At 40.7% G+C, this 26,499-nt stretch overlaps 2 protein-coding genes and 1 long non-coding RNA gene across 5 annotated transcripts; 2 read left to right on the forward strand and 1 right to left on the reverse strand.

The window, feature by feature from the left end:
* Positions 1 to 415: 415 nt before the first annotated feature.
* LOC106605299 (uncharacterized) lies at positions 416 to 22,365 on the reverse strand. Its single transcript, XR_001328821.3, has 4 exons — positions 21,954 to 22,365; positions 21,139 to 21,267; positions 6,359 to 6,426; positions 416 to 5,514 (listed from the first exon to the last, which is right to left on the reverse strand). It is a non-coding gene; the product is annotated as an uncharacterized LOC106605299 (long non-coding RNA).
* On the forward strand, positions 3,956 to 16,472 carry LOC106605297 (protein rapunzel). Of its 3 annotated transcripts, XM_045718426.1 has the most exons (4): positions 5,007 to 5,104; positions 8,650 to 8,706; positions 10,170 to 10,515; positions 11,136 to 12,432. In XM_045718426.1, the coding sequence occupies exons 3-4, from the start codon at positions 10,330 to 10,332 to the stop codon at positions 11,838 to 11,840; spliced, it is 891 nt and encodes a 296-aa protein (XP_045574382.1). In that variant the 5' UTR covers positions 5,007 to 5,104; positions 8,650 to 8,706; positions 10,170 to 10,329; the 3' UTR covers positions 11,841 to 12,432. The 3 variants fall into 3 exon arrangements, with proteins under 3 accessions (XP_014056252.1, XP_045574382.1, XP_014056251.1); XM_014200777.3 differs by lacking the exons at positions 5,007 to 5,104; positions 10,170 to 10,515; positions 11,136 to 12,432 and adding exons at positions 3,956 to 3,979; positions 12,997 to 16,472; XM_014200776.3 differs by lacking the exons at positions 10,170 to 10,515; positions 11,136 to 12,432 and adding an exon at positions 12,997 to 16,472.
* On the forward strand, positions 22,305 to 26,140 carry LOC106605295 (protein rapunzel). The gene is made up of 3 exons (XM_014200773.3): positions 22,305 to 22,465; positions 23,906 to 24,402; positions 24,590 to 26,140. Exons 2-3 carry the CDS (start codon positions 23,909 to 23,911, stop codon positions 25,278 to 25,280), a joined length of 1,185 nt encoding a protein of 394 aa, XP_014056248.3. The 5' UTR covers positions 22,305 to 22,465; positions 23,906 to 23,908; the 3' UTR covers positions 25,281 to 26,140.
* Positions 26,141 to 26,499: the final 359 nt, after the last annotated feature.

Below are 26,499 nucleotides of genomic sequence, written 5' to 3' on the forward strand. Positions count from 1 at the left end.
TATTTGGTAGCATTTTGTAGTGTGACTGATTTTACTAATTGCATTAGTATTGTACAAAGTTAGAGGTGCACTATTTGATAGATTCCCCCGCTCCCCCTACCTCTGGCTTCCAGTAGTCTGCCTAGCTCAAAAACTAGAATCAGGGCGCCCACTCTGACAAGGTTAATTGACCCACAGTCCCACACGGTGACATGATATCATTGACGTGACGTGCAAATGAGCGATCGAAAACCTATTGTGCAAATGTCACCATTACAAATTATTTTGTGTGGAGACCCCGTGCCACCCCCGGCAAGATGCCGCCCTGGGCGGCTGCCCATGTTGCCTATACCTAAATCCGCCACTGTGTCTCTGAATTATAAACAATGTATATGAGAAGAGGTTATAGTAACAATCTACCACTTTACACTTTAACGTCTTGAAATATACAATTTTATTGACAAAAAAAAATCTCTGTACAATTTTGCATTGAATATCGTCACTAAAGCAGCATACAGTATAGCCAGTCTATGTCATTTGTAATAATCTATTGCATGTAGGCTCCATCTTCCATTGCCTAGCCCTAGTGCTTATAGAAAACATAAAAATGAACAGAAACATCAACATGTATGGCATATCATGGACAGAAGAACCTTATCCTGAAATATTGCTCTGGTGTATTTATTTTCACATTGTTTATTATAACAATAACACAAACATAAATAGCAGAGGTGTCATGCCCAAAGGGGGCACAGGGGCACATGCCCACTCAGATTTGTCCTGTTTAAAGATATTTACATTATATACAGTGCCTTCAGATGGTATTCACACTCAACCTTTTCCACATTTTGTTTTGTTACAAAGTGGGATTCAAATTGATTTCATTATCATTTTTTGGTCAATGATATACACAAAATACCCTGTAATGTCAGTGGAAGAAAAAGTATATATATTTTGCATTAATGGAAAATAAAACACTAATATATCTTGATTAGATAAGTATTAAACTCCCTGAGTCAATACATGTTAGAATCACCTTTGGCAGTGATTACAGCTGTGAGTCTTTATGGGTAAGCCTCTAAGAGATTTGCACATCTGAATTGTACAATATTTGCCCATTATTCTTTAAAAAATATGTCAAGCTCTGTCAAGTTGGTTTTTGATCACTGCTAGACTACTATTTTCAAGTCTTGCCATAGATTTTGAAGCTGATTATTTAAGTCAAAACTGTAACTAAGTCACTCAGGAACATTCAATGACGTCTTGGTAAGCAACTCCAGTGCATATTTAGCCTTGTGTTTTAGATTATTGTCCTGTAGAAATTTAAATTTGTCTCCCAGTGTCAGTTGGAAAGCAGACTGAACCAGGTTTTCCTCAAGGATTTTGCCTGTGCTTAGCTCTATTCCGTTTCTTTTTATCCTAAAAATACTCCCTAGTTCTTTCCAACCCATAACATGATGCAGCTACCACCATTGTTGAAAATATGAAGAGTGGTACTCAGTGATGTGTTGGATTTGCCCAAACATAACACTTTGTATTCAGGACAAAAAGTTAATGTATTTGCCACATTTTTTGCAGTATTACTTTAGTGCAAACAGGATGCATGTTTTGGAATATTTGTTATTCTGTACAGACTTCCTTCTTTTCACTCTGTAATTTATGTTACTATTGCGGAGTAACGATGTTGTTGATCCATCCTCAGTTATCTCCTATCACAGCCATTAAACTCTGTTACTGTTTTAAAGTCACCATTGGCCTCATGGTGAAATCCAAGAGTGGTGTCCTTCCTCTCTGGCAACTGACTTATGAAGGATGCCTGTATCTTTGTAGTGACTGGGTGGATTGATACACCATCTAATGTGTACAATTAATAACTGCACAATGCTCAATGTCTGCTTTTTTTCCCCCCCTTCTACCAATATGTGCCCTTCTTTGCAAAACCTAGACGACCCCCCCCCCCCCCGTCTTTGTAGTTGAATCTGTGCTTGAAATTCACTGCTCGACTTAGGGACCTTACAGATAATTGTATGTGTGAGGTACAGAGATGGGGTAGTCATGTTAAACAGTATTATTGTATACAGAGCAAGTCCAGGCAACTTATTATGTGACTTGTTACGCACATTTTTACTTCTCAACTTATTTAGGCTTGCCATAACAAAACGATTGCATACTTATTGACTCAAGACAGATTTTAAAAAAGTATTAATGTGTTAATATTTCTAAAAACACAATTTCACTTTGACATTATGGGGTATTCTGTGTAGATCACGGACACACAATCTGAATTTAATAAAACAATTCAATACTACTAGCCACCTAGCAATTTTATTTTGGCTTTAGCTATCCCAAATAGGTTGAGGCAATCAATCAAGTTAGAGTAGCTAGCTTGTCTAACTATCATCTTCGCTGGCATGCCTGCTGGCAAGATCGGTAGACTTTAGAAAAGCAAGCAATAACTAAATGTCCTGAATAAGACTCACATTCCTTTCAATATTTTACCCATATTTTAGCAGAGATGCAGAGAAGCATATTTAGTTTCTTTAAAGAATAACCACTAATCAGGAGGATACAGACAGCTCAAAAGGTATGCTTAGATATGCAGAAAAACAAAAGTGTTTAACATAGAATTAAGCATAATGATTGTGGCTTTAGAGGGCAAGACAAATACGTTTAATGTGTTTGAAAAATGCAAAATTGTCCAACTAATGAACAGGAGCCAAGCCCCCCTCCTGACCACCCCCAAGCCATCCTCACATACTTTGTGCCCCCTCAGATTTTTGGAGTACATGACGCTCCTGATAAATAGTACAGATATTCAAAAATTACAACATTATAAAGAACTTGAAACAAAAGTGAAGGCATTCATTCATTACTGTATTTCATCTATATGCTATGTTCCAATGTAGAAGCGTAGTGACGTTGGCGCGTGTTTTACGCACGCAGAACATAGCGTAGCCACATAGCCTGCTCTGCACTGCCTCATATCATTATGGGAATGCGATACTGTTACACTGCAGATATTGATTGATTTTATTGATATGTGTTAGGACTTGTAGTGAAATGCGAAATTTAGCCTTGCATTAATCCCTTATGTATAATTCAACTTTAGGTAGCTAGAAGGAATGGTTTAAAATGTAAAATGCTCAAATCATATGCTCTTATAAAGGCCTAATTTGTCGAATAGTATGTACCGGTATTTTGGTTAGCGTTTCCCTTGTAGCCCATGCAATGGTCTGCCTGTCTGCAAACAAACCCCCATCAACAAGGGCGTCTATTTTTCGCAACGTCCAGGTTTGTGTAGGCCTACATGTAAATATTTACGCATTCAAACCGCCGACTGACAACTAAAATATAAAGCTTACTACCACCATGGCTATTGGCTACTGTTCAGATAAATGACCAGTTAATTTCTGTTATCGGTGCTCATTCTGCTCACAAATGTGCTCTATTCTAGTCAGACAGCTGCGGCTGTTCTCGTGAACAAACGCGACAGGCGCGCGCCAGCAGCTGACATCCCCAGTCCTGCGCTGAAGCCTGTCTCCATATTCTGAATGTACCTAGTGTCTCATTTTTATTCTATTAAATATAATTTAACATTGTTTACGAATACATGATTCATTTTAAATAGCATATCTGTGCTGTAGTGCCGAGATTCGTTCTGGGCAGGTGTTTAGGCGTTTGTTATTCAAGGTTTTAAAATGAAGACCACGTTTTACGCTCTATTTTGATACTGAAGGGTTGGATTGATCTGCTGTTGCTTTGGGCAGTTGACGACTGGCTTGGGGGCTTATTGGTTTAGGACAAAGATCATCTCAAGTCTGGACTCGCAGGAAACCAAATACTGGCATTTGTTTTTCACACCACTTCTACTTTGGAAATACTGTGAAATAAGACGAGGTTTTAGTGTTTGGTTTGAAAACACTGGACATTTTAAAAGCATACTCATTTCATCTCTTGATGATGCCTACTGTCAGATCCTGAAATATAGCTGCTTATTCAGGTAGGCTATATCAAATTTGGCCCTCAGTCAAGTCTTAAACTGCTAGGCTATGTTTTGTTCGTTTTCTGATAAGCTTATTTTAAAAACATTAGCATGTTATCTTGTTTCAGGACCATGCTCTCAACTGTAGGCTAGTATAGGCTAGTGCTGAATAAAATATTATAATAAAGTGGTAGGTGTATATTGTAGACTATATGGTAAATATGTATCGTTTCAGTTTGAGACGATACACCATTGATATATGACATCTTAAAATATTTAAAATAAATATTTTATTTAACTATATACATATAGTTTTGAACAAGAATGAAGTCCTTACCTTATGCACTGCAATGTGTCCTGTCAATTAGTGAGCTTACCTGTTGGGCTTTCAAAGTGCGGACCCCAAAATTGGCATTTGTCATCCGCCACCCCTTAAAATGATGATTTGTTTAGTAATATATGAAGAAAAACATTCTTAAAAATTAAATTTTAAACTTCAGGAGCTTAATTACCTTCTCATTGTGTGAGTGGAAAGCTCCTTGTCCCAGTGGATACATCTCTGCACTTTTGGAGAGGGACACTTGGAGACAGTGCTCTCTTTTTGCTTGATTGCATCATATTCACACCAGAATATTTTCCTCTGCATTCAAATGGTTTGTTTCAATAAAAAGGGGTCTCTGTGTGTCCAAAATATACCCCAGCAATGATTTTGGGCCACTCTAAGAGGCCCCAAGGCTTGGTGAGTCCACAAAAACCCAGTGTAAACTCTCTGAGAGCTCATTTGTGCAGCAAGTGACAATTGCTTCTCAGTATTGGCTGTATGACTGGTGGATGGGCCATATGATGTGAAAGCCATTGGGGGGGAGGACAGAGGGAGTTAGGGGAGGGTTATTTACTATAGGGCCAGTGGCATACCGTTTGAAAGGACATGTTGACGCCTGTGGGACTATGTACCCAAATAGGCCCTTACTGAGCATCTGGGGCCTTCTGTATTTTACAGTAATGGTTGAGTCCAAAATGAGCACCCCTACACATTCAACTTACATGGAAGTGCCCCTTTTGCAGGGATTTCTGGGAAGAAGAAGGAGGCTAGAGGTTGGGACTTTGGAGAGAGAGAGGTATAGAGAGAGGCACTTTGTAAAGGTAAGAAAAGCTATGTTCCACGATGGTTAGGGTGCCATTGGATGAATATTAGGTATATAGAGACTCTAATCTCAAAATATATCCAGAAAAATTGAGGTTTTCAGGTGCTAGGTGGTGTCTGTATAATGCTATAAAGAAGGGAGGGTCAGGCCATTATGCTGTGCATAAACAAGGAAATATGGAAGCACGGCTAGGGGGAGCCATAGCTGGGAAGGGAAGGGAGCTTGCTAGCTCTATGCTACTGCAGAGGAGATGTTGGTTGGATTTAGTCAGTAAAACTCAGTCAGTAAAACTCCGGAAGAAACTGTATTGTTGTCTATTGTGTTAATTCGTCAGTTATTGTCAGATTTATATTGGTCTCAAGGCTGTTGTCCAAAGGGAAGTGCCCAAACTGCCTCACAGGCTGTGCTCTGTAAAGAAAGATGGGAAGCTGTCATGATTGAACAATAAGAGAGAAAATTATTAAAATAAAGAGCAAACATGCAAATGGTAAACTTTGTAAAGATTTTAGTGTGTGAGAACCTGTAGAATTTAGTTAGCTTGCTCTGCTATGTGCTTTTTTAGAGAGCTGTAAAGATGGCCGCTCCACTGTAGGGAGAGTGGTGAGAGTAACTGCCCACTTCCTGATTGAAGCACCATCGCAACTGCTTTGTTTGCATTCATGCTCAGGCAAAATGTGTTGTTTGAATACAAATGACCAGCTTTAACTTAGAATTAAGTTAATTATTTAGGAAATAATGGTGGTATTTGAGGTTTCAGGACATGGGCCTAGACTAACTGCTTCAAACAGGGAGTGCTGCAGTGTCCTGAGTCTCTGAAGGCTCAGCTGTACAGTAGCACAGTGGTGATCGGTTAACCTGAAAGGGAGACGTTAAGGCGTGGGGCCTGGTCAGCTGTTTCCCTGAAATAACATATTGGGTTGACAGCCCATATACATCAACTTTTCCATGCATACACTTTTCTACTGAGTAGAAACACAGTTTACTATGGGATGGGTAGAATTGAAACCACCAGTTATAAAGCATTAAATTGGGAGGAACAGTTAAGCACAGGCTTCATTTGCACAAAGGGTTAAATTACACTGCCGCTTGCTTGCATTTCTGTGATGATGATAGACAGAGTATTAATGTGAAAATGTCTGTAGTAGTGCTTTATGTTTCTTAATTTACTTAATTCTTTGCTGTTTTCTTAGTTTTAGAAGTTAAAAAAATGCCCCCCAGGTTAAAGAAAACAATTAACCCTTTCATGACCTACTTTTCAAAGCCGTATTGGGTTGAGTCGGGGGTGATGGGTAACAAGTTCTTTCTCAGATGTGGTGTTATCTGTAAAGGGAAAGACACAAAAAGAGAAATAATTACCCAAATGAATTAGAAATTGTATCCATAGATATATTTCAGATCTCAGAAAGTGGCATATGTTGTCTCACCGATGTGGTAAGGGAAAGCCAGATCATATTCTCATGAAAACTGGGCATTTTAATCAGATTTCTTTAAGCTACTATCTCCCCATTTGCTTCTTTCCCCCATATTAATTTAAATAACAACCTATCCAAACCCACAAACTAATATTTGCCTGAATGTAAAGGGTTAAAACGTGCTCTGGAGTGACATTGCTACGCAGTCCATATCGTTGGTGCTGAAATCTGACTGAGTTTTTTCCCCCATAAAAATATGTACATTTACTGCCCCCTCTGGCAGATTCAGGCACAGAAGAGTGAGTGGGACCAAAGACAAACAGGCAACTCTTGATAAACCCTTGTCTCCGCCTGTACATGTGGGTGAACCTCTGCCAGAACCCATGTACATTTAGCCACTGTTGTAATCCCACAACTGGTGTGTATGTTTGTAGTGGCTGTGGTCTCAGCAGGCATTCCTATCCTGTCATTTGCACTCAATGAGGTGAGAGACTAAAAGAGATTATGAGCAGGCTCTCACTTTGACACCGCTCTCAGTCTGATATCTGTCAAAGTCAACTCGTGACTTTGGTACATTAAGGCTGTGCTTTTTCAAAAACACCTTAGTCTACAATTACGTGTTTCTGTAACACATTTGAACATGAGCTCAAGTACCACTGTGAAGAATGAGAAATCACTTCTCAGACATTAATTCTCAACTCATATAAGTTAAATTAGCCTCTGAATTCCTCCACTAGAACACGGTGAAATGATTTAACTTCATGTACAGTAGTGTCTTTGATGTAGTACTATGGTTATGTCAACCGTGCTGCCCTACAACAGGTTTCTCTTCCACCAAGATTGAGCTGTCTGTCGTCTCTGCTTCTCTGTATGACTCAGTGTCCCACCCAGTGGCTGTTAGCGCACATTGCTTCTAACTACCACTCGAAGGGCATGATTTCCTCATTTAGCCTGCTAGCGTTGCTATCGCAGCGACACTGGAGCTATCAGTCTCTTCCATAGAGGCACATTCAAATCGGCCTGGTGCTGAAGTGCTGAACAGAGGGCTGCTATGCTTAGAGAAAATTGTTAACTCCTTCACTGCCAAATGCCACTGCTACTCCAGATTTTAGACTTCTGTTTTGGTTTGTAGCTACTGTATGTTCTACTGCAGCAGTAGCCATGTGAGCCAACAAAAAGTGGATTGAAGAGTAGCCCCCCCCCCCCCTATTTTATTTTGGCTACATCTCTTCTGTGCACTCTTTTTAGAAACAGCTGACAATGGGAGTCAGTTGCACGACAGCTGTGTGACTGTTGTTAGCAGCTGTAAAACAGAAACGCAACCATGAGCACCCTCATCTCAGTAGGTCTTTGTGTGCATCATGTGGCATCATAATACCTTTCAAGATCATGTCCATGTAAACCCACACCTGAAGACAAACACAGCTAAAAAAACAACAACAACATATTTTGTATTTGTATTTCAAACATGTGGAAGAGATTACCCAGCATTTTGCCTTTAAGCCACCTCGGTTTCGGGCGCAGTGATCTAGGTACACCTTTAGCAACCACTGCCGATCTTTGAAAATGTCCATCACTCTAATTCAACTCGTGCAGGTTAAATTAGCACCGTGAAATTATTTCACTTAATGTAAAGTAGTGGCTTTGATGTAGTACACAACAGTTTAAGCAACTGTGTTGCCATAGTACAGGTTTCTCTTCCACCAAGATTAAGCTCAGTCTGTTGTCGTCTCTGCTTCTCTGTATGACTCAGTCCTGCCCAGTGTCTGTTAGCTTCCATTGCTTCTGACCACCAGTTGAGGGGCACGACTTCCACATTTCGCCTGCTAGCGCTGATATCGCGGCTACACTGGCGCGATCAGTCTTTTCCATAGAGGCACATTCAAAGCAGCGTGGTGCTGAAGTGTTGAACGGAGGGCTGCTATGCTAACAGAGATAGCTGTTAACTCCTTCACTGCCAAATACAATGTCTCTGTATAGTAGGCAATGTGATCCCCTTTTAAAAACTGCATGAAAGGCTGTAGAGAGAAATGCTGTCTAATCTCATCTAGAAATTGAAAGAACACTATTGGCTGTGCACAGATGCAGTCATATTTTCCCCAAATCTTGATGGATGTTGTCTTTTCTTTAGGCGTCACATCGATCAGAGCCCGAAGTCGCAGTCCAGGAGCTTGTCAAACCCTCCAACGTAAGCAATTACAATTCCTCCACTCACTTGTCAACGGCTACAAATACTTCTTTACAAATTTTACTCAGATCATTTTACTTAGATATTTTACTCACATGGATAATACAAAGGCTCTGTCTGACACTTCTTAATATAGCCTATATACTCCACTTTGATCACGCTTTCACTATTTTACCTACATTTCTGTCAAATAATAAGGGTGTTTTATGGAAACTTACTGCAATGTGTATAACATTATTTTGTTTGTTGCTACAACTCTGGGTGTCAGTTGCTCGATAGCTGTGGTACGGTTGAGGGCAGCTGTGAACACCTTCATCCCAGTAGCTTTTTGTGTGCAGTTGCATCATATAGTGTCTTTGACGTAGTACACTACAGTTTAAGTCAACCGTGCTGCCCCACAACAGGTTTCTCTTACACCAAGATTGTGCTCAGAGTCTGTCGTCTCTGCTTCTCTGTATGACTGTGTCCCGCCCAGTGGCTGTTAGCGCACATTGCTTCTAACTACCACTCAAAATGTATGACTTCCTCACTGGAGCTATCAGTCCCCTCCAGAAAGGCACATTCACATCGGCCTTGTGCTGAAATACTGAAAAGGAGGGCTGCTATGCTAATGTAATGGAGGTAAGAAAGTGCCATAAGCTTACTCCACACAGCTAGCTTAAATGTCTCCAATGGTGCTATCGTATCGGATCATTTTCTATAGAGCAACTATTTAGTAAGTTGTCAAGGAGGGCGGCCACGTGTGGCGGTCACGTGTGTTTGCGATTAGAGCACCACTGGTTTGAGCCCAGTAAGGGGACACGGGGACAGTTGAGGAAGCAAAGCTGTTAGCAGCACACTGATTTAGGTTTCACTAACAGAGATGGCTGTTAACACCTTCACTGCTGTCCAATATCAACTGGAAATTGAAAGGACACTATAAGCTGTGCTCAGGTACAGTGATTATTAGTTGTAAGTGCATGTTATTTATTTCAGGCATCAGAGTCACAGACCAGGAGCTAGTCAGACCCTTCAGCGTAAGCCATTACAATTCCTCCACTCACTTGTCAACAGATACAAATACAGAATTTTAAAGATGCAGAATTCTACTTAGATATTTTATTCACAACAATGATACAAAGGCACTGACACTTCTTAATGTAGCCTACATATCATCTCCACTTTGATTAAAGCGTTCACAATTTTACCTATATTTCTGTTTTACGTAAACTTTTATTTTAGCTGTTGCGGGGTGGGGACACTTCAGGCCGAGGAGTAAGTTTTACATATCCTCATGTGCTACATTGGAAGCTGTCTTGAAACAGCAACCATGGACACCCTCATCTCAGTAGCTATTTGTGTGTGCAGTTGCATCATAACTTTCTAGATAATTTCCATGTAAACCTGAAGACAAAGACAAAACAAAGACAAAATATTACAAAAATCTTTTAGCACTTTGTCATTGTCACTCCTCATTCCTCTAGTTCCATTCACATTAAAGAAAGATTTCCATGGAAGTTGGCGTCACTCGACACTGCAGTCATGGGATAGTGAACCAATCAAAAGTGGATTGAAGAGTAGCCTTTTCCCCGTAACCCAATCAGCATTGTGTATGCATGAGCCACTCCCACACCCTGCCCTTACATGGCACGGAGGACTGGCCAAGGTCCACAGATGGATGTAAAGGCTGCTAGTTCAGAGACAACAGAGCCACAGTACCAGACCACTACAACTATTACTTCTACTACTACCACTACTACTACAGAACCACAACTACCAAGAGTACTACTACAGAACCAGAAGGCGGAAACAGCTACAGACTTGACTCAGGTAAGATTCGATTACTAGTCATAATTTTAGATTAAATCAATGGACATTGAATTTATCTAGCACAATAACATATTTTTTGGTCACAATTTCAGATTGAATAGTGCAAGTTGTAGATCACACTGATATCAAAAGATGTAATCCCTTCCAATGATTGCATAAAAAATGGTACATTAATCAATACTCTGAGAAGAGTATTTATTTAACTAACATTTCCATCTAATGTGTGACATATATGGTATTTTAAACTCCAGTTTCAGAACTGGACAGCAACCATCTGCCATTGGCTACAGCAGAATACTTATAATGTTCTGTTTGTTAAAAATAAGGGGCATAATGTTGTGTCCCAATCTTGTAGAGAGTCAGCCGATGTTAAAAGAGCAGACAGTAATCTGTTCTTCAGCTGTATGACAATATTCTATTATTATTCAGCTACATTCCAGATGCAGTTGCAGAATGTTACGTACACACTAAAAAGTTTATTAAATATTCACAAGGCTGCTTTCTGAATATTCTGAATACAAGTCAAAGCAAATCACCCCACATGATTCAAATGCAATAAAGTTGGCACTACTTGCAGACATGAGCGATGTACATACTAAAATACTCTCTTCTCTCTCTAGGACGACAGTGAAGTCGTATGTGCAGCAGCAGCCATGGACAAGGAGACAGTGGTCATAATCCTACAAGGCATGGAGAAAGTCTCCTCCTTCGCCGCCACCATCAACCCACTCTTCAACATTGTCACTGCAGTGGTGAAGGTGACAAAGGACCTGGTCGCCAAAGACCTCACCCAAGACCTGGACACCCAACAATTGGGCCACATACATGCCAAGTTGGAAAGCATCTCCAAGACAAACCAGCAGATTCTGAACCAGATTCACCTGAACGAGGTCAATGAGAAGTACAGCAAGTATGAGGAGTATATCAAGCACCAGTACACCGCCCTCAACACCATGGTGAAACAGTTCAAAAACGACCCTGAGGGAAGAGAGCGCTACATGAAAGATTTCCAGGAAGTCTATGAGAGAGACAAGGATACCCTTGCTCTAGACACATACTACAGCAGTGTCATAAACGAGAATAAAACCTTTGAACAAAGGGGTTTGCTGGAGGTGTACCTTGAGCACTACAAGCAAAACCGAGACGTCATGGAGAAAAAGTGTTCCCAACTGGCTAATGTCTTTCGCATGGGCCTGATGACACTAATGGCATATACGGTGGTCACAGAGGATGATGAGGCTGAAGTCAGGGAGAAATGGGCCCCCAGGGTGGAGAAGATTCAGGCCAAGATGGATGAGGCGCTGGCTCAGTGTGAGGGGAACTGATCCTCATTCACTCCCAGGGTCGGGTGGGCATATGAGGGCGTTAAAGGGATACTTTGGGATTTTGGCAATGAGGCCCTTTATCTACTTCACCAGAGTCAGATGAACTCATTGGTTCTATTTTTATGTCTGTGTCCAGTATGAAGGAAGTTAAGGTAGTTTTGTGAGTCACTGCTAACTAGCATTAGCGCAATGACTGGAAGTCTATGGGTATCTGCGAGTCATCTAACTCTGGGGAAGTAGATAAAGGGCCTCATTGGCAAAATCCAGAAGTATCCCTGTAAGGTTAAAAGCTGTTTGGAGACTAGTCCTCTTCCCTCAATTTAAAAATAAAAAGAATTTCCTTTTGGGTGGTGGGTGATATTCTTTGTCAATGAATGGAATGGATTAAATCTAGATTGTATAATATTTTGCTATGATTAGTGTTGCACTTCAGCCCTCATGTTTTCTATTTACCACTGCCGACTCTGTCATGTTTATTTTCAGAAATGTGTCTGAATGCATACTTTATGGTAACCTTGTATATCATAGTTTTTTCTTCCTTCGATTAAGTGTACTTTTGCTTCTTGACTTTCTAAATAAATGCTTTTTTGCACTTGTTGTTAATTGTTATTCATTTTTATGCTCTTACATGGAGTTATGTAAATGGCACCAATGGTGATAAAATATAGTCTTCTTTATTAGGTTCAAAACATTTACACAGAGAATGTTGCAAAGCGTACAACATACTGATGAAGTTGATTTTCAACAGTGTTGGCCAGTGTTCATTTCAAACTATTTACAAAGTTACAGAAACTCCGTGAGTGTTAATTTTTTAACATTTTAATTTAACTTGGCACGTCAGTTAAGAACACATTCTTTTTTACAATTACGGCCTACTGGGGCAGAACGACAGCTGACCTTGTTAGCTTTGGGATTAAATCCAGCAACCTTTCGGTTACTGGCCCAACGCTCTAACCACTAGGCACCTGCCGCCCCTAAAAAAAGCAAAAAAGTTAAAAAGCCAACACTTTCGAAAGTGTAACATTAACTCTGTGTAGTGTGGAACAATATAGATACTTTTTTGTCTTAAATGTAACACTATTAGAGTTTAAAACATTCACTTTTCTTTTTTTAAGAACTTGTAAATAGATTGCTCTACTCTCTCTCTTTCTCTTAGACTCCTGTCTCTCAATCAGAAGCTACCATCCTCCCCAACCCTTTCAAGCACTACCTGGTTTTGACTTCTGTTTCGTGACCCCCTGCTTGTCATCATGTCGGAGATGGAGATCGTGGAGGACCGGGCCAAGCTGAAACAGGGCCTGGTGAAGGTGCTGCAGTGTGTGGCCACCATCTCATCTGCTGCGGCTGTGGTCAACCCCATTTTTGGCGTGGCCGGCTCTCTAATCCGAGTGGTGCTGCACCACGTGGACGATGAGGACATCCGGACACTGAAGCGCGAGTTTGGCTCGGTCAACCGTGCCCTGGACCAGCTGTCCCAGCAGAACTGCGGCGCCCTGCTACAGATCAAGAAGGAGACGCTGGACGGCCAGTACTGCCGTGTGGAGGAAAACCTGCGCAGCCAGTTCCGCAAGTTCATGGAGATGGTGGAGGCACGGCCCGAGCACTGTGAGCGCAAGAAGGACGACTTCGAGGAGAGCTACTCCAATGACCTAGGCGACCAGAACCTGCACACACTCTACGAGGGTGTGGTGGGCAAGCCCAAGCTGTTCAGCCGGCCCATCCTGGAGGTGTACCTGAAGCACTCGCAGGGCGACCGCCGCACCATGGAGAACCTGTGCACGCGCCTCACATACCTCTTCTGCATCGGCCTAATCGCCCTCATGGGTTACGCCGCTGTCATCGGAGATGACGAGGAGGGCATCAGCGACGAGTGGACCGAGAAGATGGAGAACGTGCAGGAGAGGATGCAGGAGGCCCTCCAGAAATGCAAGTGAAGAAGAGGAGGAGAAGGAGGTGTAGAGGCTGCTACTTGTCCTCCATACGTAGGACTCTCTCCACATTCCCTCTATGACTTAGGAACCCCCCCATCACTTTTCTCCTTACTCCAGGACAGCTGTGTATACAACATCTCTATTTATTCAACCAGTTAATTGACTATCAATGTGGATCATAGGAGGTTGCTGGCACCTTAACTAGGGAGGATGGGCTCGTGGTAATGACTGGAGCAGAATTCGTGGAATGGTATCCAATACATCAAACACAGTTTCCGGGTGTTTGCCATTCCATATGCTCAGTTCCGGCCATTATTATGAGCCCTTCTCCCCTCAGCAGCCTCATGTGATGTGGATTCATTATTCTTTAGTGATCACATGGCTATTCACTGTTGGTATCTATGAGTTAGAGGTAAGTAGATTGAATGAAAACAGTTAGTGATTTGCCTCATCCACAGCAGTAGTCAATGAACAGACCTATATAATATACGTGAATGTTGATATGGAAACCTGCATACACAGCGGTCTGACGATCAACATTTGGACTGGCTCTCAATTAGATTTAACTATGCCATTCCTATCTTCTAAAGAGTAAGATGGAGTGGTTTTAATGTCTGACAATATTCAGCACTTTCGAAAAATATGTTCTCTTGATGGTATTTGCTGGTGATTTAGAGGGAGACACAGAGAACAGGCTCATTCTGTTGCATGAATGTAAGATTCAACATAATGGGTATCTATTTGAACAGATATATACTCCATGCAATTCTAATAGTGCCACTGATGCAACCTAGCACTTTCAGTAAAAAAAAACATTATCTATACTGTGGACACTATTAACATAGCATGCCAATTGCCTAAATACAAAAACAATTGACTTTACTGTTGGTTAATTAGTATTACTTTACTTATTACTGTGGGTAATTTGTAACTATATATCTGCAGCTAAATGAACTGTTATTTAGCATTTAATTGGAAATGGCATAAAAAAACTATTGATAAATAATGCACCGTAAAATCTAACTTAACCAAAATCTAACTTAAAACAAATATCCAAAGTTATCTAAGAATGTATTTTTGGCGGGGATCCTATAGTTAACCCCCCCCCCCCCCCACACACACACAACACTAGCATTATGTTGCTTCCATAATTATTCAACAAAAACACTAGACTGTCTGTCAAAGCGCTTTGGCCCGGATAATGAAGTCAGTGGAATGATAATCATACTGTAACTAACACTAAACACTTGTAGCCTGTTTTAATTTAATACCAAAACCGGCCTACTATACTGTCCAAAAACACTACTGTTTCCTTTTCAACCATATTGTTTGGTGTTTGTTTGTTTTCATGAACACACTACATTATGGTGGGTGTGATGTGAGCCAACCAAGTGCAGTGACAACACTAAACTATATGTGACAACTAATCACACAACAATACAAAAGGTCAAAGTATACATTAGCTTTAAGTGCTTCCTCTCTTATGGGTTCGCTTGTATCTCAGATAAATTAAGTATTAGCAAAAATGTTTGTTTGTTTTTACCAAGGGTGCGTTCATAAATTCACTCTGGCCATCTACTACGATTTCAGAGCACTCTCGTCTGAGTGTGTCAGAGCGCAGAATAACACATTCATTTTCGAACACGCAACACCCGTTGAATATGACCGATGTCAGTAAACATCTGCAAAGCAAACGTATTTAAATTGTTGCCAGCAGCACAGTTAGTCACCAACACTCTATAGACAACATGAGTGAGGTGTTCTCTCATTTGTGTCTTGAAGTAGCTAGCAAGCTAGCCAACTTTAGCCAGTTAGCTTAGGTGCTTGACTGCCGTTGTGAGGTCAGAACGCTCAGATCAACCCTACTCCCCGGCCAGAGCGTCCATTGTGCCCTCTAAACGCTCCGAGAGCAAAACGCTCTGAATATACAAACGGAGAATCTGACAACACTCAAAAAATATGAAGGCCCAGAGCGCGCAAATTACGAACACACCCTAAATAATTTGATTTCTGGGGAATTATCTTTGCTCTGTGACCCCCTTTCTTTTCACTTAATCTATTATATTATTTTCATATTTTGAAGCAATTTACACCAAAAGTAATGTAATATATAAAGAAAAATACTCAAATACATTATGGGGATGTTTTGTAGATGTTTTCGGGATTTTATATATCTTAATTTGCCATAGTAGTTTTTATTTTGATAAGAATCCTGACCAACAGTGTCTCCTCTTACGCTGTGGTCCCTACTGTGTCTTGCCTAAGAAAGGGTTCACAAAGTTATGTTTTCTGTTCTTTACTTCATTTGTCCTTGTGCTCTAAAGCACTGCTGTTTGATTTGATCTCTTCTGTGCTATTAACCCCACTACTCAGATTTCCAGTGTTAATGATGCCATTTCTATGCTCACAGATCCAAGAGAGCTCTCCATATCTATGTTTCATAACCCTATATTCAATGGAATGGCTATTCTGTGGTACCAGTCCCTGTCTTTCATATTGTTACAACCGAGATGTATGGCTGTTAAATAGTTATAATTCTGCACTGTTAAAATGAATAGATGGGAATATATTTACCTCTTTAGGGCTTTCTGAAAATATATGCTCCTCATTTAAACTTCATAGCCTGTTTTTTGTTATGTTGTTCTTTGTTGCCTGGTTGTACTATGCAGCATTATCAATAAAGATTGAAAGTTAAATATCACTTGTATTAGGTTGATTTTATGCATTAAAATATATTGAGGAATTCACAATAGTATTATCATTTTAACTTGGTTTATCTCAAAATGATGATGAGGGGCAATACATACAGTCAGGTCCATGATTTTTGGCACCCTTGATTAAAAAAAAGTGTATACAATAAATAATACAATTCGATAAAGGCTCAGTGTAGTTACCGTCGCAAAGGGAGGCTGCTAGAGTTTTGAAAACGGGTGCAAAAATCTATCATTTTTAACCCTATCTTTTGAGACTTTTAACAAGTCTCAAAAGATAGGGTTAAAAATGATATATTTTCGTTCTCTGAGCAATTGTATTAGTATAAAATAATAATTTATTAATGTTTTTGAGCATGCAATATAAAGTCTACACCCTCTTCAATTTTGCTGCCTAAAAATGTTAACTAAAAAGGGATTAAATTCCCCAAAAAATTCTACAGATCTAAACAACCTACTCAACATTTTCAAAGTGAAAGAAGGTTAATGAAATATTTCGATACTAATACAAAATAACTGAAATCATAATTGGAGTCTCCCCCCCCTTAGTTAATACTTGGTGGAAGCACCTTTGTCAGCCATTACAGCTGTGAATCATTTGGTATAACATTCCACCAACTTTGCACAACTCTTAGGGCAACATATATCCATTGTTTTTATCAAAATTGCTCAAGCTCATTACATTTGGTTGGGAATCATTGATGGACAGCAATATTCAAATATTGTCTCTGATTTTCAAGCAAATTTAAGTCAGGACTGAGACTAGACCACTCAGGTACATCTCTTGGAAAGCCATTCTGGTGTGTATTTGGCATTAACATGTGTGTAATTGTCTCACTGAAAAATAAAACCCTATCCCAGGGTTAGGTTTTCAGAAGACTGAGGCGGGTTTTTCTCTAACTTTTTACTTTGGCTTTGCTCCTTTAATATTTATTTTGATCCTGACATACTCCCCAGTCTCTGCCGATGACAAGCATACCCATAATGTAATGCTGCCACCACAATGTAGTTTTGAATTTAGGCCAAAAAGTTTATTTATTTGCTGTTTTGTCTTGCAGTATTACTTAACGGCCTTGTTGCAAACAGAATGGATGATTTGGAGTGGATTTTTTAAAAACAGGCTTCTTTATTCCCTTTGTCATACAGGCCAGTAATATGGAGTGAATGTAAAGTTGCTGATCCCTTTGTATTTTAAAATATTGTGGTGGCAGCATCATGTTATGGGTATGGTTGTCACCGGCAGAGACTGGGGAGTTTGTTAGGATCAAAATAATTCACCTCAGTCTTTTGAAAACCCTGGGATTTTATTTTTCTGTAGGACAATTACACACATCTTAATGCAAAATACACATTATCCAATTATGATATTTCGGTATTATTATTATTATTTCAAAATGTTTTTGTATAACTTTCTTTCACTTTGAAAATGTGGAGTAGATTGTGTAGATCTGTAGGGAAAAAAGTTCAAGGGAGTGTAGACTTTCTGTAGGCACAGTAGCTCAGTATTTGTATTATTTGTATTATTTATTTTATACAGTCTTTTTTGCTCATTTTCAAGGATGCCAATAATTATGGACCTGACTTTATCTGGGACATTGAAAAAGGTAGGCGCTGAGAATTGAGAAGTCCATGCAGGGATAGACTGGGACCAGAAATAGGAATTAACATTTCTAACACACTGGCCCATTTTCTTCCCCAATACCCAAATTATTCGCCAAATAATAATTTTGTGAAACAAAAAAACTAACTATTTATCTGGCATTTGCTCAAACTGCCCTATGGCCAGTCTGCCCCTGAGTCCATGGCCTAATCCCAAATGGACCCCTAGAGCCTATCCACTTGCAAAGATCTGAGAGGATTTGACTTGTATATATGCAATATGGTAAAACTTCCACTTAGCTTATCAGAGGGCAAGGTGGAGCTATTACCATATTGATTGCATATGTCTAATGTTATCAGATCTCCACAAGTGCATCATGTACAGTTGAAGTTGGAAGTTTACATACACCTTAGCCAAATACATTTAAACTCAGTTTTTCACAATTCCTGACATTTAATCCTAGTAAAAATTCCCTGTCTTAGGTCAGTTAGGATCATCACTTTATTTTAAGAATGTGAAATGTCAGAATAATAGTAGAGAGAATGATTTATTTCATCTTTTATTTATTTCATCACATTGCCAGTGGGTCAAAAGTTTACATACACTCAATTAGTATTTGGTAGCATTGCCTTAAAATTGTTTAACTTGGGTCAAACGTTTCGGGTAGCCTTCCACTAGCTTCCCACAATAAGTTGGGTGAATTTTGGCCCATTCCTCATGACAGAGCTGGTGTAACTGAGTCAGTTTTGTAGGCCTCCTTGCTCGCACACGCTTTTTCAGTTCTGCCCACAAATTTTCTATAGGATTGAGGTCAGGGCTTTGTGATGGCGACTCCAATACCTTGACTTTGTTGTCCTTAAGCCATTTTGCCACAACTTTGGAAGGATGCTTGGGGTCATTGTCCATTTGGAAGACCCATTTGCGACCAAGCTTTAACTTCCTGACTGATGTCTTGAGATGTTGCGCCAATATATCCACAGAATTTTCCCTCATGATGCCATCTATTTTGTGAAGTGCACCATTCCCTCCTTCAGCAAAGCACCACCACAACATGATGCTGCCAACCCCATGCTTCACGGTTGGGATGGTGTTCTTCGGCTTGCAAGCCTCCCCCTTTTTCCTCCAAACATAACGAGGGTCATTATGACCAAACCATTCTATTTTTGTTTCATCAGACCAGAGGACATTTCTCCAAAAAGTACGATCTTCGTCCCCATGTGCAGTTGCAAACCATAGTCTTTAGCTTTTTTATTGCGGTTTTGGAGCAGTGGCTTCTTCCTTGCTGAGCAACCTTTCAGGTTATGTCGATATAGGACTCGTTTTACTGTGGATATAGATACTTTTGTACCTGTTTCCTCCAGCATCTTCACAAGGTCCTTTGCTGTTGTTCTGGGATTGATTTGCACTTTTCGTACCAAAGTATGTTCATCTCTATGAGACAGAACGTGTCTTCTTCCTGAGCAGTGTGACGGCTGCGTGGTCCCATGGTGTTTATACTTGTGTACTACTGTTTGTACAGATGAATGTGGTACCTTCAGGCATGTGGAAACTGCTCCCAAGGATGAACCAGACTTGTGGAGGTCTTGGCTGATTTCTTTGGGATTTTCCCATGATGTCAAGCAAAGAGGCACTGAGTTTGAAGGTAGGCCTTGAAATACATCCCCAGGTACACCTCCAGTTGACTCAAACGATGTCAATTAGCCTATCAGAAGCTTCTAAAGCCATGACATAATTTTCTGGAATTTTCCAAGTTGTTTAAATGCACAGTCAATTTAGTGTTTGTAAACTTCTGACCCACTGGGATTGTGATACAGTGAATTATAACTGAAATAATCTGTCTGTAAATAATTGTTGGAAAATCCTCACTTGTGTCATGCACAAAGTAGATGTCCTAACCGACTTGCCAAAACTAACAAGACATTTGTGGAGTGGTTGAAAAACGAGTTTTAATGACTCCAACCTAAGTGTATGTAAACTTCCGACTTCAACTGTATGTTCCTAGGCCATCATTGAAAATAAGGATTTGTTCTTAACTGACTTGCCTAGTTAAATAAAGGTAAAATAAATAAGAATAAATGTATAGGGTCCTTTTGGGATTGGGTCCATGTGTTGCAAAAAGCCAATCAGGTAGTGGCTGTAGTACATGGCTCTCCATCTCTGTTCCTGGAGAGCTACCTACCAGCAGGTTTTCACTCCAACCCTAATCTAGCACACCTGATTCTAATAATTAGCTGGTTGATAAGCTACAATTGGGGTTTGAGTGAAAACCTACAGGAGGGTTCCTCTCCAGGAACAGGGTAGGAGATCCCTGCTGTAGCATAATTTCATACCTCCAGGTGTCAGAATAGACTTGGAATCCTGATAAGTAAACGTGGTAGCACTGCTACTGTAGGCACCAACACACGATGCCATATAAGTGAATTTAATACCTAATGATGAAGTGCATTTTAACATTTGCTATTAGCTGTCATAACTCATAAGTAGTTATAACATCGTTATAATAAATCACTATGATCTATTAGTGAATGTCATTTTCTAGTTGCCAGGAGATGCTGTTGCGTGAAGATGCTTGTTTCCAGGTAGAACCTTTTTGGGTTTCATGTAGAACCCTTTCTACAGAGGATTCTACATGGAACCCAAAAGGGTTCTCCTGTGGGGACAGCCAAATAACCCTTTTTTCAAAGAGTGGACTGTATATTTCCACCAGAGGGCCTGGTGTATACCAAACTGTATTACAAAGTCAGTGTATAGGCCTATGGGCCGTTTTGATAAGCCTCATGGTGGGTCTAAATGAAAAATACATTAATTTGGGAAAATATGTTACTATGAGAGTAGGCTTACTTAAAAGTCTGCTTTTGTTTTTAGGCCACTGCACTGTTAAAGAAGATACATCTAGACAGCGCACACAGATATAGGCTACTCGTCTGTGGTATGTCCCCATGCCTGCCGGAAAAACAGGTTTCCCCCCACACTCCCCTCCCCTGAGTCGGTGGACCAAAACTGAGATGTATTAAGACAAGTAGGCCAACTGTCTGAGAAATAGGATATTGTCTTACCTGCATAACTTCATGACTTGTCGGATTCACTTGTTTCATGTGCAGTTGGCCTATATGTGCAGCTCCCACAACTTTATGCATCAGTCAGAAGTCATCGTTTGAGACAGGCCGCTGCATGCTTCCAAGACACTGAAAAATAGGATATATGTTTTATTGAATGGCAATTAAATGCCGTTAAATTCAATTGTGTTATGTCATCGTTTCATAACATATCAATGAATAGAAAGTTATAATTGTGCATTAACCAAATCTATAGGCATATTATAATGATTTATAAATAATGATTTGCGTAATGGTTTCTGATCATGCGGGGATTGGGAGTAGGCGAGGCGCGCTCGCGCACCAAGTCTATGGCGCGCACAGAGAGAGGGGGGGGGGGGGGGGAATAAAACTGATGCAATTAATTGTTTTAGACACTAGGGAGTTCTTTCAATTCATTGTAAAAAACTGTAAAATGGACCAATTTCATCAATGTAATTGAACTGTCATATAAGCCAATACAATATTAGACACAACATGGCACAATATTATTTGGATTATGAGGTCAAAAAGCTTCAAACAGTCATGAACATTCCCAAATTGTATACAACACTTCATTAATTGGATTTCAATAAGAAAACTCCTGAATAGAATGTTGGTTAAACAAAAAAGATTAGGCTACAAAATATTTTATCTGCTATAGGTAGTACATAAAAGCTTTCCCTGTAGGGGAGATGCGCTCGGTAAAAGGTATCGACGTCTCACCCATCGATCAATGTCTTAACTGCTAAAACATGTCACACTATCACACATTTATACAAAAGTGTTGTACATACCGAATTGTTTTAACAATTTCAGAATAGACCATTTCTGCACATCCCGCACCCATTTTCAAGAGCTGACTCTTTCACGCAAAGTGCGCAATAGTCTTCTTCCAAGATCTTCAGCCAAACGCCTGTACCTGAGAATCTGTGAAAATTACAGTCAGTCACAGTCACATCTATCTTTCCCTCTCTCATAAGAGCTTACCAAAATCATCTAAATGTAAGCACTGGCGGTAAAGACAGGGGAGAGGGAATCCAAAAATATTCCACCGCATAGTGTGCGCTCCTCTCTCGCTCTCTCTCTCTCTCTCTCTCTCGACCCCTATCTATCTCCCACCTCTCTCTCTTTGTCTCTACGTATAAAACTGCAGATATTAAATGCGTGGCGGTGAATCCTGCTCTCTTTTTGTACCTCTCCTCAACATCACAGTGAAAAGAAAGCTGTGGGAAAACTGAAGAAAAAAAATCTTAACTGCAGCTGTTGGGGCTGATCGGGCGTGAAGGACAAGTCGAGCCACTACCAGGTAAAGAAACGCTGTGCTGTTGTAAGAGAGGAATGGGTTTCTCGAACAACAAGACAGGGGTAAGGACTGCAAGGTGTGCCCAGTGTTACTCATGGGGCTTAGCCAAATGCGTGCGTAAATGTACCCATACAGTGCGTCTCCATCATACATGGGCATGAATAAAAACACAGAATTATTATATTATTCTACCTACCCGACTGCAATAGTTATTAATTGCAGTTGGAGTAATACAAATGTAGAAGTAAATTAAACTCAGTATCAAAATGTGCTATAAATTGTTAATATTTTTTTCTCAAACATTGGATATTACAACACAGACGGTTGGCAAAAACATAATCGAAGATATTCCAATAAAACACATTTAACTGGTGTTTATTTATTTAGACATCATGTATTTCAAAATGACGCAGTGTCTGTATGACGGTCCATCCTCTACGGATTGTGGTCTGACCAAGGACGCAATCATTTAGCCTATTAGAGTTTGCAGACAAGGGATCCTAGGGGATTTTTTAAATATATTGCTTGAGTTTGGTCGGTTCTGATACCAAATGAGGCATAAACAGACCCAGTGAAGGGCTGCTCACACCTCTGTCTATTTCAGTCATTTTATGACATGATAAATGTATCATCCCTTTTGGCTTTAGATTGTCATTTGTTTTACATGCAAATGTTGCATCTCATTCAATATTATACAGATTTTTACCTTTGACCTTGACAATATCAGACATATAAAAATGTAGCTCTTGTATACAAGCATCTCGAAAACGTGTCTGTAAATAGTGGCATTCATGGCCAGTGATTACACTTGCGGCCTGACTACAGCACTTTATTGATTTAATTATGATATTCTATGTATTTTTTTTTACTGACTGTCAATCATTAAAGGGACAATCAGCGGTAGAAACAATAACAAAAAACACCCCACTGCGATAACGTTTGTAACGAAAAAATAAATAATCATAAACAGTCCTATGGATGTAAGGACTGACCATCCATAATATAAAAAAATATATGTTTGTTTACATTGACTTTGTTGACAAACATTGGAGTTAAACAAGCTTATATTTTTGGTTCTGATACAGTACGATAGTTGAACTAAGCTCATGAGGCATTTATAAGTTATATTTTTTCAGGAATCAATGGGTACATATCATTACTTTATAAGTCCAAAAATGTATGTAGGAACTGCTGATTGCCCCTTTAAGATTGAATAGCGATGTGGCCCATAAATGTCCAAGTGTGTTCCTCTGGAGGGAAAACTCACACCCTGCGCCCCAATAAGGATTTGAATGTTAAATGTTATTATAGGGCATTCAACCACTTTAGTTGAGATTACTATGCAGCTTTTCCCTCCAGATTTTGAGCATGATTCCTGAAGACTGGCACACCTATGCCAAGCATTGACACATAGTTTAACTTTCCTATTGATTCTCCCTCCAGAGCATGGCAAGTCCTCTGGAGAAGGTGGTGGCCCAGAAGAAAGAGGCCATCGAGGCTGTGATGGAGAGTTTTGAGCGAGGGGCTGAGGTGTTGGCCAGCGCAGTAGGGGAGCTATTCCCTCTCTGTGTGGCAGCCGCCCCTGTTCTACGACTAGCCCTGGACAACGTGCAGAGCAAAGAGGTCTTCTATGTCAAAGAGCAGTTCCTGGCCGTGAGGAACAAGCTGGACGTACTGTCCACCCAGCTGGAGGACATTGATTGTGAGATTAAGAAGGGCAGGCTGGATTCCCAGTACTTCTCGGTGGAGGAGAACATCAGGAACCAGTTCCGGAAATATATGGGCATTCTGGAGGCCAAGCCACAGTTTCAGGAGGTCAAGAAGAGGCTGTTTCTGGAGCACTTCTCCAAGACCGGAGGGGAGAAGAACCTGTATGTGCTGTATGATGCTCTGATGGGCACCAACAGCTTTGGGGAGTCCATCTTGGAGGTGGTGGAGAGGTAAAGTGTTCTTAACCATGCTTAATGGGCCTTTCCGCACCTGGGGAGCATGGCATTTGTTGAGTGTTGTAGTTTGAGAACACTTGTGGCATGAATTTGAACTGCTAACTTGTGATTATGGTAAATAGGATGACTACTTTTATTGTTATTCATAACAACTGAGTGGTTGGTTCTCCATCTGTCTCAGGTATGAGGCAAGAAACAGGCGCGTACTGGAGGACTTCTGTGTGAGGATGAAGGAGCTCTTCTGCCTGGGCCTGATTGCCCTGCTGGGCCACTGTGCCCTCACCAAGGGCCCCGATGAGGAGCAGGAAACCATCCACGTCTGGAGCAGAAAAATCGAGGAAGTGGAATCAAAGATGAAGGCATGCATCGAGGCCTGCGTAGCAGCCTTCCCTGAACAGGCCTACCTTGACGCCCAGCGTCTGCTCCAGGAAAAAGAGGAACGCAATCTTCAGGACACGGCTCAGGAAGTACAGGAATTTCTCACCAGGAAGTACGACTGGGTGAGCTGGTCGGTCCGAGTGGTCAACCACTCTGGCAGCAGCTATCGGAACTGGCGTGCCGGGGACCACTTCCAACACATGGCCGGTCAGAATTGGTTTGAGATGCTGCAGGTGAACGATACCAACCTGGTGGTTTCCTACAGCACCAGTCCCCAACCAGTGCCCCGCGACTGCATCCGGCAACTGATGGAGGGCCCGGGGAAGAAGGGTGATGCCCAGTCCGTGGTGGGGGTCCTGGAGAAGCAGCTGGCAGGGTTTGTGGTGCATGCTGTCAGTCACCATAAGCAGAGTGAGGCCAACTGGAGCTTCCCTGAGGACTGTCACTACTGGGAGAGGCACAAGAACGTGGCGCTGTGCATACACTCAGAGTGATGCTGATAGAGGTGCAACAAGTCAGACAAATAGGGATCATTATGTAATCAACCTGAAGGGTTATTCTAAATTCTGAATTGACCGACTCAAAGAGGACGTGTGGGAAATGATGGTAAATGGTGATGAGGTTTTGTGAATACGACATGCAGTTTGTCCTATCCATTACGTAATACTATGCACTGTGTATAGCAAGTAGCTTTGGTGGCAATTAGATTCACTGTATAGAAATCTGAATGCATTGCTAATTGGAGGCAGTGTTACAATAGTCCAGTGTTTGCAGAGTATTTAATGAACTGTATATGCATTTTATTATAAGTAACTAACCCCTACCATAGCTTATGACCAAATTTTACTCAATACTTTCTCGTAGTTAAATAGCTTAACTCAATGCATCTTACCCTACTACCAGATAGGAATAACCTTGCTGCCCACAATTCCACAGAGATGATTTTGATGAGATTGCAACTGCTGAGCTATGCTCTCATTTTGTCTCTCTACGACAGAGGCTGGCCTACATTACAGTGAAAGAGAGCATGGAAGCTATTTTGCCATCCGTGAAAACAACTTGGCAGTGTTCTCTACTGTGCCTTGTCTTCACAATACACTCAAACCCTTGCTTCTGAACCCATAGCAGGCATGCTGCAGTAGCAGAACTTTAATGGTATTACCTCCCTAGCTGTGCCTATTTGTGAACAGATTATTCATGCCAGTTGTTACAGCATGGATGTGAAGTGATGTTTAATTGACTAATCTTTCTAATTCCTACTAATTCAGTCATAATAAAAACAACATCCGAATTCTAAATTTGTCATTATACTTTGTGACAATAAACGGCAACACATCGGCTGTTATTGGATGTATATATGTGTGTCTTGCCTGTCTTGTGTAAACATGTTGACGTCTATTGCCATTAAAGCAAGCTAGTGCACCCGCACTCACCGGGGCCCCTACTAATTGAATTGATATTTGCACATAAGTCAGCGTTTCCTGTCCACAGCTTTGGTTAGATAGTCTATGAATAACCTTTGGCTGCGCTAATATCCTGTAGACGAGCTCCAAAGTGCTTGGATCAGCATGATGGAATCACTCATTATCGGTGTTGGAGGTGGAGAGCGGTGGAAACGGCCATAATTTCTTGGCCGGTGGAGTAGCTATACGGTTCTGCCAGGGTTTTAGCCTCAGTGGTACACTATTGTCAATCCAGCCTGTCAAAATTGAT

Source organism: Salmo salar, chromosome 05, assembly GCF_965601325.2.
Source record: "Salmo salar chromosome 05, fSalSal1, whole genome shotgun sequence".
NCBI lineage: Eukaryota > Metazoa > Chordata > Actinopteri > Salmoniformes > Salmonidae > Salmo > Salmo salar.